Genomic DNA, 18,230 nt, shown 5'->3' with positions numbered 1-18,230 from the left:
ATGAGAACACCTGAACAGGTGTGTGAGAGTATGCCTCGCTGTCCCTGATGGTCTGTCTTTTTTTCATAAATGCATGAGTCATCATTATCATCAAATTTATTGCACATGTGAGAGAGAAACGTACAGTACATCAAGTGCCATTATTATTTATTAACTTTGAAAAGCACAAATACAAGACCCACCGCTGTAAATCATTAACGGAACTTAAACATCAGTAAATTAACAGAAATAAAAAGAAGGAATCTGAATTCAGATATAAGCATGAGAAGAGTGCAACGAATGTGCATGCAGCATAACAGATGTTGTTGTAACTACACATTAGAGATGATTTCATTGTATCAGAGATGAGTGTAAACATCCTTCTAGTCGGCATCACTGTCCTCGTCTCCCGAGCCCTCGGAAAAGAGATCCGCGTGCTGTGTGTAGTCAAACGCAGGGAAGCGTATGGGCAGCTCGCTCCATTTATCATACGTTTTCTTTTTAGTACCGTATGCGACCACGAAGTTCTTGATATGGAGACAGGGACACTCGATGCTTTTATAGAGCATCATTGAACCCCATGGCTGTGTAGAATTGAGACAAAACATTTCATATGAACACTGAAGTTATTAACAAAACTGCACTGTGCTTTGGATTAACAAAACCGGTCTGGACTCAAGTGTGGTTCTGTGACGTTCAGTCTCTTAATGTTGACATGAATAAATGAATTGTTTAAAACTGTGAAAAGAATTTGATTAAAGAAGATAGAAAGACGAACTGAAGTGCATACACACCCTTCCGCAATGTTTACACGCGATGACGCCGTTAGTCTCATAATCCAGCAGTCTCTCCTGCAGGGAGGTGTTCTCGCGTACTATAAACAGCTTACTGTCAAGTCAACCACAGATGTGTCATTACTATCCCCATCATCATCATCATCAGGACCCAGTGGACGTGTTTGCATGTCGGTTTACCTGAACTGATTGGTGACGTTGACATGGTGCATGTGGTCGATGACCTCAATATCTTCTCCGGAACAGACAAACTTGTTGCACTGTCTGCAGCTCAGACTGATTTTACATGGCGGTTCATTCATCATGCCCTTCTGCTGTTTCTTCTTCTTCTTGACCTTCTCTCCTATTATGGCTTGGAACTGAAACTCTTTGATCTGCACGAAACGTTCTTCTTTTATTAAAAACACGATCGCAGTGACTGTATAATATTGCATCATCCCACACTTGAGCATAATGTGGGAAAACAAGATTTCTGTGCACTACCTGTTAAAGCATTACATTGATCATATTTATACAATCCACTATACATTGGGTTTATATGATTTCTTTTTTTCAAGCATTAAAATTGGCCCAACCTCAGCAATGGGGATCTGAATTCTTGTCTCGAATTTGAAGGGTTAATGGTGTTTGTTTTCGACAGATATATATACGTTGCTGTACTGTTTGTAGTCTGTATATTACAGTATGTGAATTTGAAGTACAATCTCACTTTCTTCTCGTAGTCGGCTCGATTCATCTTGCACACTTTGGCGATGGCTTTGCTCATCATTTTCTCTCTGTACTCATTAACGCTCTCTCTCTCTGCCACCCCAGATCCTGACTCCGCCACCAGCGTGTAACTGCTGTCCTCGGCTCTCCCTCGACCTCTGGCCTGCGGAGAAGATGAACGTTCATCAGAGACCTCAAATTGTAAGTCTCTCATCACATCTGTGACCAGGCTGATACTACTGTGTGCTGACATCATTTTTAGCATCCTGAGAAATGTTCAGTTATGCACAGACACACCTGTATCATGGCGATCTCATTGGTCACGAGGCCGTAGCGTATGACAAAATTGCAGTCGGCGATATCCAGCCCTTCTTCCGCTACAGTGGTGGCGATCAGCAGGTTAATCTCGCCTTCGTGAAACTTGTTCAACACATCCTTCTGCTCCGCCTGTAGACCGTATCAAAACCCCCGTAAGGTGTGTAACACAACAACAGAAGAGGCAAGCAAGCAGAGTTTAAACTACTCTATCGACATCATTTGTGGCATAATGTCAATCGTTTTAATCTCTCAGTTTTAATAGTAAAGCTACAAAACTGAAACGAACATTGTGTTAACGTGAGACTACTGTAATACAATCACTGACGTGCGTCTGATGAAGTTATTTTCAGTCTTTTAATGCTGGTAAATGTAACGAGAATTTGCGATTGTTTCACGCAGTGGCAATATCGTATCGATTCCTTTGTGAAAAGTACAAAAACATGATTTTTTGTGGCCTTTATAGCTGTTTTGTTGATAGGATAGTGGTGAGTGAGACAGGAAATTATGGGACGAGAGAGAGGGGAACAGGAGCCAAGAAAGGACCACGAGCCGGGACACGAACTTGCACAGCATGTCGCCGACCAAAAAACAACAACCATGCGATTATTAGAAAAAAGCAAAAGTGAACGTTATTGCTTTGTACTTTTGATGTGTTTTTAACGTGAGGCTACTGAAATAGTCATAGATGTTGTCTTTAGTAAAGTTATTTTCTATCTTTCGATGCCGGTAAACCTCAGCCTGATCCCACAACTAATTTGTGTAAATTCGTATGATAAACATACTGTGTGATTATTAGACAAAATCAATAATAAAGTCCCACCCATGAACCTAACAGTCACTGGTGTGAAAGACAAATAATAATGCATACAAATAGCCACCTTGTAAAATTGTGCCAAGATGAGCATTCCAACTTAACAAACGACAATTTGGACAAATAACAATGGTGTAATGCATGTTCAAGTGCTTAAAGTGTTTTTCATTTTTTGCTTCTGAAAACTGTAACCAGAGATAAATCATTGTGCCACAAATAATGTCATTTACAGTATATTGTCAATTCAACCTTTAAATGAAGGCATAAGCAGAGAAATGTGTGACTGGGTTTGAGACGGTGCTTACAGCGGTCATGGGCTTCACCAGACTCTGATCTCCTCCTCCAATCAGATGACTCACTCTCACTCCGATTTCATCAAACTTGGGGTTTTCTTGAATCCACTGGCAGAGCGCGATGGCGCTGAGGCGGGTCCGTGTGAATATGATGCCTCTCGCCTTCTCTCTGGTGCTGAATTCCTTCAGGACGATTGCTTTCAGCTGCGCTAGGTTATTATTTTCATACTGCGGCTTCCCCATCAGCTCCTGGAGCTTCGCTTTTTTGTCTGTTGGGTGGAAGGAGAATAAGGCACAGAAACGGAGACTCAATGAACGCTTAAATGAGTAGTTTGGCCTGATTTTAAAGGAACAGTTTCGTCACCATTTACTTATTTTCATTTGGTGTGAACTGTTCGTTTACTAATCTACATGCTTTGCTATGATAGTTTATTAAATATGTGTAACTAGATTTTGCATAACATCTACCGGCTTTTTTGTTGCAACCATGCGTACCTTTAAACAAAGTGAAGAGGAATCGCTCCGTGTCCGTGATTGTGATTTTGTTGTCATCATCAGAGCTGGATTTTGTCTTGAGCTCTTCAGTGTGGTATTTGTCGAGGAAGCAGAACGCATCTGACATGCGTATGGTGTTGCTCTGATGAAGAGCCTCGTTGTATTGACGGAGATGTTCCGCACACACTCGAACTTTCTGATTCTCTTCTTTAGCAGCTGATGAAACAGAAACATGCACATTAGGTGCACGTATGATCTATACTCTCCGTTGGTGTGGACACTATAGTTGTATATACAGCAATTATCTTTATAGTTATTGTTCTAGGCTTTGACACCTCTTTAGTGAAGCATATTTGAAATGCATATGAAGAAATAGTTGTTGTGCTCAGAAATGCGTTCGAGTTGACTGCGTCACAGCGTTCGCTGCGCGCGATTAGGAATCGCAGTAAAATAGCAGTGTCTTCTTTCAAAAACAGTAAAGTGACCCTGTGAATACAGATGTTGCATAAGTGTGTGACTATATCAAATATCAAAAAAATGTTCAGTATGATGGTTACATGGTGATGAAATGATGGGTTGTGTCATCAGATGAAGAGCATATACTGTAGATGGCAGTTTGGTGTAGCAGGAGCGGTGTTAAAATATTAACCAATATCCAGAGGCCTCATTTATAGAATGTGGCCTAGAAACCGTCCTAAATTTGATTTTACGATCCTTTCTCAAAGTGCGTGCGTGCGATTCATAGAACGAACGTACGCACAGAAAACGCATGTACGCCTCTCTATCAGATGTTAAGTCTATAAATCCCAAACGGTCGTGGCACAGCCGACAGTTTCAGATCTCTTTTAATGATGTCTAATTAATGTCATGGATATATGAAAGAGCACCTGTCAACGTCCAAATCCTTTACGAGCGGCAAGAATGACTTATAAAGTGCGTACGTCTGCTCAGACCCTGACGTGGTGCTAAGCACTTTTCCACGTCAAAGACTGTTTTTATAAATATGAACGTTGTCGTAGATTTTTGCGTACGCACACTTGTGTGCGAATCTGTGCTGTAGATAGGACTTCATGGCTACTTCATGTGCTTCACTCGTTTCTTTTTTTCTGGCTTTTGGATTCGTTTAAAGTAAACATTACTTTTCAATTGTCATGCACAGAGCATAAATATGGTTGTGTTTTTAAAAGCAGTTGTGCTGTCTTACCATTCTGCTCTTTCTGTACCACCCACTGTTCATAGGTCTGTGTACCGGGCTCGCAGAGAGGCTTCAGCTCAGCGTGCGTGTGGATTTCATCCATGATCTTCTTAATCACGTCTCCAAACGGGTCCTTTAACACGCCACAGACATAGAACCTTTACTTGCATGAGATCCCACAAAATTAAAAGCAAAACTAGATTTTTACATTTCAATAGAAAAGGTGATAAAAGTGGTTGTCAGGGTGTAGCTTTGCAGGTAAAGTGTCATTTCTGTGCCACTATTGTCATCCAACTTATGATGATTTTTTCAAGCCCCATCTTACATTTTTGGAACAGGTAGCCCCGCCCCACTCGAACACGATTGGTTCAGCCTGTGTTGGCTCAGCTGGACCGCACAAACAAACGTTTGATGCTGCTAATGGTCCAGAAATCAGACACTTCACCTGCTCGGATTTCTTTGTGAAGTTTTAAGAGACGAGCAGAAATACCTCTTTCCTCTCTTCTGCTATTGCAATCTTTTTGTAAGGGTTTTTGGCCCCTTCCTCAGAAGTGTTTGTTTTTATCGTGAAGGCATCCAAATTTGCGCATATCTGTAATACATCAATATAATGAGACACAAACTCATGAATCCAATGCTTGAAATAAATAACAGTTGTGCTTTAACACATTACGCTCATTGCTATGGGGGTACACGTTGGTACCCTGAGAAACAAGCACAATAGTGGTAAAGCAGAGGCTCAGTTAAGCTCTGAATGATTTTTACTCTGGACAGAAAAGCATGTGAGGCATGCAGAGGTTTACGGGGCCTCGGGCACTGGGGCCGCGTGGAACATTGGAAACAGCTTGCAGTGCAGAGAAAAGTTAGAGATGTAGGAAAGAAGGGTGTGTAAGATGGTTTGAAGGAAGATAAGTGGTTTGGAAAGTGTCGATTTTGAGAAAAAAACTTTTTTCTGTGCGAATAAGCAGTTTCTTGTGTGTTTTTGGCAGTGAGAAAAGTGTATACACCACAGTATTTTGAGATCATGCTAAATCCCCTTTTGAAAATATATTGCATCCTTTTTCTGCGGGCCAGTATGGTTGCCAGATGTTGCTATACGCATAAGTTACAATTCAATTCAAATTTATTTCAGAGCGCTTAACACAATTTTGCATTGTTGCAAAGCCGCTGTATAGTATATACAGTACCAGTTAAAAGTTTGGAAACATTTGACTGAAATGTTTCTTTTAATAATCATAAACTTTTAATCTCAAGTTGTACAGTGCTTAATGTCTGAAATTACTTGTGTAGACAAAAATATAATTGTGCCAACATATGCATTTTATTTCTTTTATTTGAAAATAAAAAAATATCAAAAATACATTTTTGGTCAGAGCCCATTTGCGCATCGGTGGACCCGGGTTCGATTCCTGTCTCGTGGTCCTTTCCCGATCCCACCCCCTTCTCTCTACAAACTTTCTCACTGATCTATACAAATAAAGGAAAAAACGCCTACAAGAAATCTTAAAAAAAAAAATTGGATGACCTAGGTTGAGACCTCAAAAACCTGGCTGATAGAATGCCAAGAGAATGATTTTGCAAATTCCAGTTAAAGGGTTGTTTGATTTTAAATGCTTTGTCACAACATAATTCCCGGCTACAACTGTCCTACTCCATAGTTTTGATGAGTTTATTATTATTATAAAAAATCTAAATAAAGAATGAGTAAGTGCTTCCAAACTTTGGACCGGTTCTGTACATGTTCGTACAGACAAAAGAAAAAACTGAAAATTATGAAATATACAGAATACATTGTACTGTTGCAAAATAAATTCATATGATGTACATACTAAAATATGATTGTCTACAGTATAGGTCTGTGATGGGTTTGTAATGTCGTACCTGTAGAATGTGTTCCTCTGCTTTTTGCTGGGTCTTGGCTCCTCCCACTCCAGGTGAGGCGGTCAGGCCCAGAATCTGAGGGATGGGGACTGGACTGTTCTGCTGTTTGACCAGCTGCTGGTTCCGATGTTTTTGTTTCAGGTAGCGAATCATGATGTGGTTATATACGCCGCCTTTCTGCGTGTGATGGCATTCGTCAATAACCATCAGGCTAAATTCTGCAGGCATAAAAGTTCAATTCTGTTCAGTACACTTTTTGTTCCATAAAAGCTCAATGCGAAAAAAGACACATTTTTTGGGGGGGGCTTTTGAGGGCTCTTTTTGTAATGATATCTGTGTCACAATTCACGTCAGCCCAAATTTTATGATCGTAACAGCGCTTTATACTTGAAATATATATGAGTTATATAATGCGTAGTTAAAACGTCTTACATAAGAAAGAAAGCGAGCATGAGAACAAGAACAAGAATGCTTTGTCATTTTACCAGCATGTGTTTCTAATCGACAAAGGCGCACAAAACCCAATCTGGCTTGACACCTCCAGTCCACTCCCTTTGGCTCAGTTTACAGTATTTTTACCACGCTGCCTTCTGACATTCCCAGGGGCCTTTGAAAAAAGGTGGAAGTCTGCATTTCACAGACCTGACAAAGGCGGTGGGTGATGGGGCCCATTTTACAAACCAGACATTAAAGGTGCTGCCTGTTTGGCCCCTGAGGGCCGCGCTTGGATATGCTGTGGAACAGAGACTCTGAGACATTGACAGCAAATCTCTGCAGAATTGGATCAGCCAGAGAACCTCTCAGACATGTGGCCCGTAGACCAAAAAAAGAAAGGGTGTAAGAGCCAAACGGGAAAAAATCAACAAACAGCATATGCCACGGGGGGAATTTCCACCTTGCGGTGAGCGATGCCAGACAGACTCACATGAGAGTCGTGAGTCGAACCTGCCGCCGAAGACTGACGGGGAAGAAAGCTGTCACTTAAAACCTCTGAGGAAAAGCTTTGGTCTCGTTTCCATTCCAAGCGGAAGGTGAAACTGACTGAACTACGGTAGAAACCGTGAAGTAAATCTCCTAAATCAGTCAATGGAAAATGTGACGTACGTGATAATTTGATTCCGTCCTCGTCGCCGTTCTTGCCTTTGGCTAAAGAGTTTTCCAGAATCTGTGCCGTGCAAATGATGATGTCATTTTGCTCCACAATTTGTGGGAAGGAGATTTTGAGCTGCGATGCTCCGCTGACCGGTTTTACACAGTATTTGTGCTGTAGAAACTTCCCAAACTCAGCCTTGTAGTGCTGCTCGACCAGGGGCACCTGAAAAGATTTCAAACAAAAAGGATGTATAACACAAATGTAACTAGACAAGAAAAGTGTGTCGAGACAAATTTGGATGTTATAAAACTTTCTTAGAAAGTTAAAGAAGTTTTGATTCATTGCCTGTATAGGCACTCTGAATGGTGAGTGGTTGCCAGGGATTTCTGTATTCAATTAAATGTATTCCTCTTGCGCTTTTCACAACATTGCATTGTAGCCAAGCAGCTTTTTTAGTAGATAGTACAGATAGAAGACACAAAATAAAAACAGGACGTTTTAAAAATAAATAACACAGCATTATTTTTCAAACCATGAAACTGATAACATGCAAACTGATCGTCATATTGTAATATTGTAATTGCTTTCTAAAAAGAAAGATGACTAAATCATTTTTCTAAGTTGGTTAAGCATACTTATTCAGAACAGGCTGAATGTTTGTTCTGTGCCTGGTGCTTTAGGAGGCGTTGCATATTTGGTCTTTGATTATGTTGGCGTCGTAAAGTCAAAATATTACTTATCTTATCCTTTACGATTCTGAATTTCACCCTGTCAGCATCTCTGTTGATCTTTTCATTGTGGTGTTTTGAAACCAGTGTGTAGAAATACTATTCACGGTGTCACAGACACGGCTTAGCTTAAGCCAGGACTAAGCCTTAGTTGATATTTATGCCGCTTTTATAAAAATGCCTTCGAAAAATACATTACTGGTGTGCAGTAATGACAAAACAATGGCACTGATTTATTTTAAGATATTTCTGGCCATGTTATATTCAGTTAAGACCGGTCAAACATTCATTTTAGGCTGGGACTAGCCTTAAGCGTGTGTGTGAGTGTGTGAAACCGGGCCTAAATGTCACTTGTCATAAATGTCACTTTAAACGTGGCGTTTTCCTCTGAAGGGAATCCACTTTTCAAAGGAAATCTGTCGCTGTTAAAGTGCACCGCTGAAACTTTGAAGCGTGTTGAACTGATGTGTGTTTTCTGCTGCAACTCAACACTGATTCAGCAGAACAAAGTCCTTCAGTTTCAACTCCATACCCACAAAACCACTTCCACTTCTGCTTCTGGAGAATTTTTTCAGATTTTTAGAAATGAATTTCAGGCCCTTCTATACTTGGACTAATAATGTTATAACGTGGAATGATAATTTTTTTTCTTATTGTCATCATTAAAATGATAATTTAATGTAAATATTAAAATATTGTGTATTTTAGCTCTCACCTTGCTTAATTAAATTCGCAGCCTTATGTGGTTAATATCTGTTATATCCTTTTTTACTACTAAATGTAAACCAATAAATGCTGTGCTCCACTATGATGTGTCTCATATGGGTCTGATGGCACCTTGTTGACCAGAACGACAACTTTCCCAGGTTCTTCCATCCGCCTCCGACTCTCCAAATGTTCCCTTGTGATGTACACAGCAACTCTGGTTTTACCGCTTCCTGTTGGGAGGCAGACGATGATGTTCTTGCCCTCTAGGGCTGGTCTGGCCACCTCCATCTGATAGTCACGCAGCACAATTTCCCTACTGCTCGCTAAAAGAGAGAGAGAGAGCAGGAGAAACAGAAAGAACGGTCGAGTTACATACATAAAGCATGACAGAAGTGTATCTAGTGTAGAGGAGGTAGCGTCTGTTTGGTGGGGGGTGTCAGTCTACTGTTGCAGTTAGAGTTGTGTTTTCTTTATCCCTTACTGTGGTTAAAATAACATACTTTATTGCTCTCATCCTGCGGATTTACTGTTTGTGAGTTTTCTTTTGCTCGTAGACTCTTGAATCCTATAAAAGCTGTCGGTGTGCCAGTTGTATTATTCTGAGAGGTGATCTTTTTTGTCTTCCCTAATGTGCAGAAACGACCATTACTCGTTGATTTTAAATGTACGTTTTATATTCATGCATTTTTTGGACACTTTTTAAAAAAAACGACATTTAAAGGCGGGCTAAACGATTTCTGAAAACCGTTGTTTTTTGTAATCGACAACAAAAACACACTACAATGCAAAAGGAACACGCCCCTTCCTGCATTGCTCCGCCCTCAAAGGTGCCGCTCTTTCTACAGTCTTTCTAATGCCCGCTTGCTCTCTTCCCTCTATCCACATGAGCGGACACGCCCCTCACTGCTGATTGGCTACAAGTTTGTTTTGGTACTTGGCCCGAGTTTTCTAAAGCGTTTTTGAAAAAATACTAAACCTGCCTTTAAGGTTTACACATTTTATCGGTGTGTTTTCCATGGGAATCGAACCCACAACCTTTGTACTGCTAACACAATGCTCTACCAACTGAGCTTTGGCAGTAAAAAGAAATTCACCCTGTAAGAATTTCTGCGATTGTTGAATAAGACTGTTTGGTGTTGCTCAGAGGAGGACTCAAATGATTTGTATTTAGGAGAATTTAATCTTGACCAAGTCTGACCACAGCAAGAAACATTTGAGATCTCTCAAAGCAGCAAAGGAGATATAAAATTACTGACATCTTGGAAAGTAATTCCAATGTGGAAAGCAGGAGACCTCTGCAAGTCTCGATTTGCTCTCCATTCAGTCTCATTGCTGTCTAGGTGAAACATTGGAGATTTTAAATGTGTCTCGTCTTTCCTGAGTGTGACTTTAATCTAAATAGCATCTGTTTGCAATCAGGTGGAGCGTCTGATGTCAACGCTCCGAGAACATATGGAATGTATTCTCAAAGCTAATGAAGATAAGGGTCATTGAGGAGATTCACGACTCAGCCGCTCTCATTCACTAAACATCTCGTGTTTTAACTCAATCCATGTGGATTTTACTGCTGTAGTAAATCTGTTGCTGCAGTTTCCTGTGTAGATGTTGGTTGGTTGAACTTCTTTTCATCACCCCAACGTAACGCTAATCTGGGTCGTGTAGCTTTCCAAGCGTTTAAATTTACTGTTCGTTCTTGTGTTTATAAATCGGAAAATTTGAAGGTCCTAGAAAAGTCTAAGAACAACATGAGCTGTTTAATGAGTGTACCACCAATGATTAAGCTAAATGGCATTTTTGGCAGAAAAAGAGAACGTGAATAAATCATCAACAATCTTGAAGGATTACAGAAATTTAAAATAAAGTTTAACCATGATATTTGTCGTTAAAAATGTACAATAATAAAAGGGTATAAGGTTACAGGGCTGGGTAATATTTACAATATTTGTGAATACTTTGTTGTTTATTTAAAATTAACTAACGTGAAAGTTTTTATTTGGACAGAAAATATTTCAATCGTTTTTTACGGTTTCATTATTTATTTAGCAATGCTGTATATTAAGCAATAGCAATTGTAGATATTTAGCAATAATTCCCAGCCATAGGCAACACACTTATGAAAGCGCTTCTGCAAATAAAAAGTAGCTAAAATATTTTGTGAATGGAAAGATGTTTTTGAGGAAACCGCGTATACCCACACACCCCTTTGTGCGGTTACATTACAACACCAAACCTCTTCTCTCACTCCTTTCCCATCACTGGAGCACGATGCATTGTGGGACATTTTTTTTAAGACACGTATGCATTTTTACTCAAACAGATTTCTGCCACTTCCTCTTTCTCCTGCAGGCCATGACTTGATGACTTCAGTATGCGTTCAGATGATTCGGTCTGGAAAACGTGTCATCCCTGCATTTGGAGCAGAAATATTCCCTTCCAACGAGTGTGACTTAGGACACTCCTTTCAGGGAGGATGGTTGAACTCGGTGCGGTTTCTATAATCTTTATAATTATATCTCTTTGAACATAATTTCCTGTAGCTCACAGAAACATTTCTCAAGGCTGAATTGGAGTAATTAAAAGTCTTATGCGTGTACAAAAGTAATGAACCACAATGAAGCCGAGGGGTCAAAGGACAGATAGAGAGAACATCTTCTGTTCTGTCAAAGGCTGATCTGACCTATAATTTAACAAGTGTGCAGTTTGTACTGTATTATAAAGTGAGTTAGCTTGAATAACTCTATCAATATAGTGTTGTGTGGTGCGATTTGAGTTCCAGTGAAGTTTAACTGGACTAATTTCACCCGTCTTCACACTTTCTGAACATTGGCTTTTCCAATGATTTTTCAAGATTCAGAATTTAGGATTTGTTTCAGTTATGAGTTGAACTATGATTTAAACTTGCTATGCCATACAGGATGTTGAATTGCAATAACAGAAAGAGGAACTGACAGAATTACAGCTAAAATATGTTTAAAGTCCCAGTGAAATTAAAAATTACAATTCCTACTTGTTAATGAAATATTGCAGTGTTTATTGCAAATAGCTTATCAGTGTACATCAATTTCTTTTTAAAATTCATGTGCCCTCATAATCTTCAGTTAAAATCTGAATATGCACTTCCGCCCTCTAGTGACGATCCATCTCAAATGACGCAAGTTAGACGGCTTGGGCGGAGCATCTGTTAACTCCTCCTCTTCAACTGTCAGTCTGCTGCCAGTTTCATTTCAAAATGCAACTGCTGTTTTTATACATCCAATCAAATCGCAGTAAAAAACAAGCCACGCGCACGGTTTTTCTCATTCAAATTCCATTTCACTTGGAAATGCATCAGAATGCGGAAGTAAAAACGATCGCAACTTCCAGTTCACGGGGACTTTAACACAACCCCAAACCCCAAAATGGGCAGGAAGAGACAAAACTAGTTAGTTCCCCCAGATTCTAAACAAATCCTGTATCATGATGATGCATGAAATGAATGTTAATTTAAAAAAAATGAAATATTCTGTATATATGTATTATTAAATGTACTCTTAAATTATATGTATTATGTATGTATTCGGTATACAGTGGTATTTTAAATAGTTTTAAAAATTCATTTTATATTCCTGTAAATACAATTCTACATCCTGTTGGTAAATAAATTTAGTTTACAATCAGGAATTAAATAGTAATTTTAGCCTAGATCTTGCACATACATTACATCTGTAGTCTGACCTGTGACTCAAATGAGAATCACACGATTGTACCTGATTGTTCGTCGTCCTCTGTGAGATCTTCCTCCTCCATCTGTTCACCCTCTTCATACATATCGACATCTGAAAGAGAACATATCCGGCTAGTTCTCGAGAAAGAACTTGTTATTAAATGACCATTTTGTCATTATTTACTCAAACCTCTTAATAGCTTTCTTTGATCTCCTAAACCAAAATGCTTTTTTTTTTAAAGTTGTGTGTAACGAGGAAGGCGGGACGAGAGCCGTGAGGGAACGGTGCGAGGCCGGTGATGCGAATGATAATGAGCGTCAGCTGCGCGGTGCACCGGTCTTGCATCTCTCACGGAGGAGCTACGGAAGCATAAAAGGACGAGGACCAGGTCTTCCTCGTTACATTGTGTTTTGGGGATTTTTGGTTACAGTAGAAGTGGATGGTGACCCCCTTCTTAAATCATTGTTGTTTCACATATTACCAAAGAATGATTCAAAGAGAGTGCGTTTATAACCAACGATGCTTTATTTGGATACCAGTCTGCCAGTGTTCATTTTTATACAAAAGATTTTATTTTATGTAACCAAACCTGTTCGTATGCCTGTGTGACATTTGAAATACACTGTTGTGTGGGGTTATTTTATAACGCTTTTGTGTCGTAAAGCTTGAGAAGAGGTGGTCAACTCTACTCGCTTGTAACCTAAACGCCCTTTTTCGGGTTCTGAACATCAAAGAAAGCAATCAGTGGTTTGAACAACCGATGTTTGGATGAACTGTTCCTTTTTGTGTTTTGAATTTAACAATTATGATTCAAGATTTTTGAATCATACTAGAAAATATGTTCAATGTATCTCTCCAGACTTTGATACTGTACATACATTAAGTGTTCATGCAAATGGTTTTGTGGTGATATAAGCACATAGTTGTGAGTGTTACAGTTTTGTTAAATCGATAAAGGAGAATGTTTCAGATTCTACCTCCATTATCCGAGGAGGAAAGAGCTGATGTACCCAGACCACTGCTGTCCACACTGCTGTCCAGATCATCTGACAGAAGTGAGCTATTGGTAGAGAGAGTGGGGGGGAGGAAGGGCAAAGAGCCACGGAAGTCCGTTTCCATTTCCTTCAGTGCCGATGCACATGGCTGTTCATTCTCCTCCACTGTTCTCAGCTCGAAGGTGTCAACCGACATGGCTTCTGCCATGCACACAGATAATCAATACACAGATAACCAATACACAGATATATGGTTGCTAGGGAGTTGCTATGGGATAGCTGAGGTGTTCCAATTGTTTGCACACGCATGGCTTCCGGTTTCTAATCTGTTCTAACTTCTAAGTGATTGCTAGGGCAAAACTAAGTCAATAAATACCACCCTCTGGTATGTATATTATTTAGATCTAAAGAGCTAAATAAAACTTTCATTATAAGTCTTACAAGATTTCCTTTACATGTTCTTTCTTGTTTGTCCATTAAGATCAGATCGGTCTGATTTTTAATAAATTATTAATTTGGGGTGTCATTTAATTCTGTAGCACAAACATTGTGAGATTAAATACTTGTTTTTGATCATGATCAATAGAATGCAAATCAGTTTTGTATTGCCTGTTATTGCTGCTGTTATTTTAATGTAAACAATTTTTTAAAAATAAAAATAGGCAAAAAGTATTTTTATTTATTAAACCAATGTGCCCTGTGTGCTTAAAGCTCATGGGATTTAAAGCACTCATTCAGTGACGTTACTGAGAGTTTTATAATGTATTTGTAATGTTGTTTATAGATATTGATTTATTGTAGTTTCTTAAAAAATATTAACTAATAATGATATTATTATTATTATTAGTAATGGGGTGGCTGCTCCCTCAAAACTACTAAAAATGCACCAGAATTCGTAAATGAAAAAAAAAATTGTTTTCCAGTCTAAACATCTTATGTTACTTGAAATGTTACCCGTTAAACAGCTAACATTGCCTATTGGCACAATTTCAAAACTATAACGTTTATATGGGCTTATTTGGACTAGGAGTATACACAAAAACTAACAGTGGGTTATGCCGGCTAGAAATGTTTAGTCTGCAGTACTTTGGGGCATTTGACCTCTCCTGGTTTCCGGTTTCCAGCTCCTGTTTTTTTAGGAGAAGCTGTGACAGGTTAACGAGGAAACACTAATAATTTATCTGTCCCTTGAAATTTCTTGTGGAATGTATAAGAGGTTTTGATGGTATTTGTTTCTGAGTGATTCTCACCGTCTTCATTATTTGGCTCTCCCCGCAGCTCACGCGCTAGGCCGGGGTGTGCCGTGTCCTCCAGGGCCTTCAGGAATTTGGAAAACCAGCCAGTTTCGTTTTTGACCACCCGCGTGAGGAGCAAGCGAGCGCCAGAGGTGTTGCCTTGATTTTCAATGGCAGCCGTAATCTAGCAATAATGAACGAACAGTTAGTGTTTGACAGTATTGAGAGACATTGAGTGAGAGGCACATCATGTACAGGTACAGGTTCGGGTCAATCCTGTTATGCAAGTACCTTTTAAATCCATTGTTGTGAAACTAGTTAACATCTTTGTAAAATAATTTATCCAGTATATTAAGACATTGCGAAAGGGAAATTAAAATGATCAGAGGAAAGTCCCAAAGAACCTGCATTGCATGTCTGTCTGGTCTATTGCGCCCTCTGCTGATCGTAATCATTATTACATAAACATTGTAATTCTGGGTTAATTTAAAGGGACATTTCATCTAAAAACAAAAAATGACGTCATCATTCATTCACCCTCATTCAAACATAAATCATATATTTTATAAATAACACACAAAGTATATTTGATATATATTTAAAATAAATACATCAGCTGTTAACCATTAAAACCATTTCAAAATAACTTACTAATGTAGTGTGTTTTGGGGTGTTATCTATTGATTCTCATCCGTCAGATAACATCCCAGTAACATTACCAGTAGAGACCCATTAAAGTTTCTATTAAAACCAATGCAATGCCCATTATAACCATTCGATCTATGTCTGTGATTTTTTTCAGCAGTGGATACAGTAAGATCATTTGTTAATGCATGTAGCCTACATACTGACATTTTCCACATCCTCCTGTGTTAACAGTTCCAGTGAGAAGCAGTGCGCGGACACATCACGAGTTTTCATGTTGACCAGTGACAGACGCATCAGACCAATAAGCCGAATGCAGCTGTCGTTCTCCAACTCTTCTGTCGTGTTTGGCGGATTATTCTCCACATAATTTGCGGCGTGTTTGCAGCCGACAGTCTCCAGAGCAGTGATCAGTTCCCTCGACCAGCCTTTCACGTCGCGTATTTGAATGATTTCATCGATAAGAGTGGAAACCGCGCGCATGTTGCCATTCTGAGTCAATGAGGCCTTGATTCGACCCTTCTGCTCGTCTTCGAGGAAATGTAACAGGTCTAAAAGCGGCTGGACCTCGATAAGACGCTTCAGTCTGTCGCGGAAACTGTCTAGAACGTGACGCGTCGCGGCGTCTTGATCGCAGCTCATGTTTTCCGATCGGAATAAGAGATTAATGGTCGCTAACTATTGTATCTGTCACTGTCGGCATTCACCGATAGATCGTGCACAAGACACTGTGAGAGAATCCGTGCCGGGAAATGCCTTACACGGTTTACTTTCGGTTTCGTTTCTCCGCTCGGTTTCCAGACGTAATTCCTTCTATGGTTCCTTGAAGTTATAGTACAAGCAATTTGTTTTGTTTGCTTGTTTGCATATATATTTGTTTTGTTTGCTTGTTTGCATATATATATATATATATGCATGTGTGTTTGTGTATATATATATATATATAAAACCGAGCGGGAGAAACGGAAACCGAAAGTAAACCGTGTAAATCTATAATATATATATAATGTTGATATTCCCCCCACTTCAAATTGTTTGACTTTAATGAAAATGTTGCAATTTTGAGATTGTTGTATAAAAGATCAAAGGAAGAAACGATGCTATTGTATTACAGCCTTTTGCTCATATTACCAAATGCCAAAAAATACACTCACCTAAAGGATTATTAGGAACACCATACTAATACGGTGTTTGACCCCCTTTCGCCTTCAGAACTGCCTTAATTCTACGTGGCATTGATTCAACAAGGTGCTGAAAGCATTCTTTAGAAATGTTGGCCCATATTGATAGGATAGCATCTTGCAGTTGATGGAGATTTGTGGGATGCACATCCAGGGCACGAAGCTCCCGTTCCACCACATCCCAAAGATGTTCTATCGGGTTGAGATCTGGTGACTGTGGGGGCCATTCTAGTACAGTGAACTCATTGTCATGTTCAAGAAACCAATTTGAAATGATTCGAGCTTTGTGACATGGTGCATTATCCTGCTGGAAGTAGCCATTAGAGGATGGGTACATGGTGGTCATAAAGGGATGGACATGGTCAGAAACAATGCTCAGGTAGGCCGTGGCATTTAAACGATGCCCAATTGGCACTAAGGGGCCTAAAGTGTGCCAAGAAAACATCCCCCACACCATTACACCACCACCACCAGCCTGCACAGTGGTAACAAGGCATGATGGATCCATGTTCTCATTCTGTTTACGCCAAATTCTGACTCTACCATTTGAATGTCTCAACAGAAATCGAGACTCATCAGACCAGGCAACATTTTTCCAGTCTTCAACTGTCCAATTTTGGTGAGCTCGTGCAAATTGTAGCCTCTTTTTCCTATTTGTAGTGGAGATGAGTGGTACCCGGTGGGGTCTTCTGCTGTTGTAGCCCATCTGCCTCAAGGTTGTGCGTGTTGTGGCTTCACAAATGCTTTGCTGCATACCTCGGTTGTAACGAGTGGTTATTTCAGTCAAAGTTGCTCTTCTATCAGCTTGAATCAGTCGGCCCATTCTCCTCTGACCTCTAGCATCAACAAGGCATTTTCGCCCACAGGACTGCCGCATACTGGATGTTTTTCCCTTTTCACACCATTCTTTGTAAACCCTAGAAATGGTTGTGCGTGAAAATCCCAGTAACTGAGCAGATTGTGAAATACTCAGACCGGCCCGTCTGGCACCAACAACCATGCCACGCTCAAAATTGCTTAAATCACCTTTCTTTCCCATTCTGACATTCAGTTTGGAGTTCAGGAGATTGTCTTGACCAGGACCACACCCCTAAATGCATTGAAGCAACTGCCATGTGATTGGTTGATTAGATAATTGCATTAATGAGAAATTGAACAGGTGTTCCTAATAATCCTTTAGGTGAGTGTATATGTATATTAGTAAGTAAGTTTATTTATAAAGCATTATTTAAATTCAGCCTTCGCTGACCAAAGTGCTGTACAGAGACCACAATAAAATTACACAATCTGTCTAAAAAGTGAGCGAGACCATTGAGTAAAAATGTGATTTAAGCCTTGATTTAAAAACAGAAGTGGAAGGAGCACATTTAATATCAAGGGGGAGCTGGTTCCAAAGGTGAGGAGCAGCTACTATAAAAGCTCTGTCACATTTAGATTTTAGACGAGACCGTGGCCAAGACTGGAGTG

The 18,230-nt window shown here is 39.7% G+C and overlaps 1 protein-coding gene and 1 long non-coding RNA gene across 4 annotated transcripts in view; one reads left to right on the top strand and one right to left on the bottom strand.

Annotated features, from left to right (window-relative positions):
* The window catches only part of LOC130555929 (uncharacterized), a 50,770-nt gene that overhangs the window by 12,221 nt on the left and 20,319 nt on the right, over positions 1-18,230 (top strand). For both annotated transcript variants that reach the window (XR_008963161.1, XR_008963162.1), the window contains exon 2: positions 1,587-1,682. This is a non-coding gene — a long non-coding RNA (uncharacterized LOC130555929). The remainder of the gene's footprint in view (positions 1-1,586; positions 1,683-18,230) is intronic.
* ifih1 (interferon induced with helicase C domain 1) lies at positions 89-16,349 on the bottom strand. Of its 2 annotated transcripts, none has more exons than XM_057336490.1 (16): positions 15,790-16,349; positions 14,953-15,121; positions 13,685-13,903; positions 12,750-12,818; positions 9,133-9,326; positions 7,579-7,789; positions 6,475-6,692; positions 5,084-5,185; positions 4,603-4,726; positions 3,399-3,614; positions 2,916-3,172; positions 1,779-1,928; positions 1,483-1,644; positions 954-1,147; positions 774-867; positions 89-563 (listed from the first exon to the last, which is right to left on the bottom strand). In XM_057336490.1, the coding sequence occupies exons 1-16, from the start codon at positions 16,222-16,224 to the stop codon at positions 363-365; spliced, it is 3,015 nt and encodes a 1,004-aa protein (XP_057192473.1). In that variant the 5' UTR covers positions 16,225-16,349; the 3' UTR covers positions 89-362. The 2 variants fall into 2 exon arrangements, with proteins under 2 accessions (XP_057192473.1, XP_057192474.1); XM_057336491.1 differs by having other exon boundaries at positions 13,685-13,900.

Source organism: Triplophysa rosa, linkage group LG6, assembly GCF_024868665.1.
Source record: "Triplophysa rosa linkage group LG6, Trosa_1v2, whole genome shotgun sequence".
NCBI lineage: Eukaryota > Metazoa > Chordata > Actinopteri > Cypriniformes > Nemacheilidae > Triplophysa > Triplophysa rosa.
Note: the sequence above shows the minus strand (reverse complement) of the source record. Positions and strands in the feature narration are given on the sequence as shown.

What these genes read in the sequence shown, in the direction of transcription:
- ifih1 (XM_057336490.1), bottom strand. Translation starts at nt 16,224, where the DNA reads ATGAGCTGCGATCAAGACGCCGCGACGCGTCACGTTCTAGACAGTTTC. An exon ending in TTCCTCCTCGGATAATGGAG is followed by an intron (nt 12,819 to 13,684) that starts GTAGAATCTGAA and finishes GTTCTCTTTCAG; the next exon opens with ATGTCGATATGTATGAAGAG. An exon ending in GGTACAGAAAGAGCAGAATG is followed by an intron (nt 3,615 to 4,602) that starts GTAAGACAGCAC and finishes CTGTTTCATCAG; the next exon opens with CTGCTAAAGAAGAGAATCAG.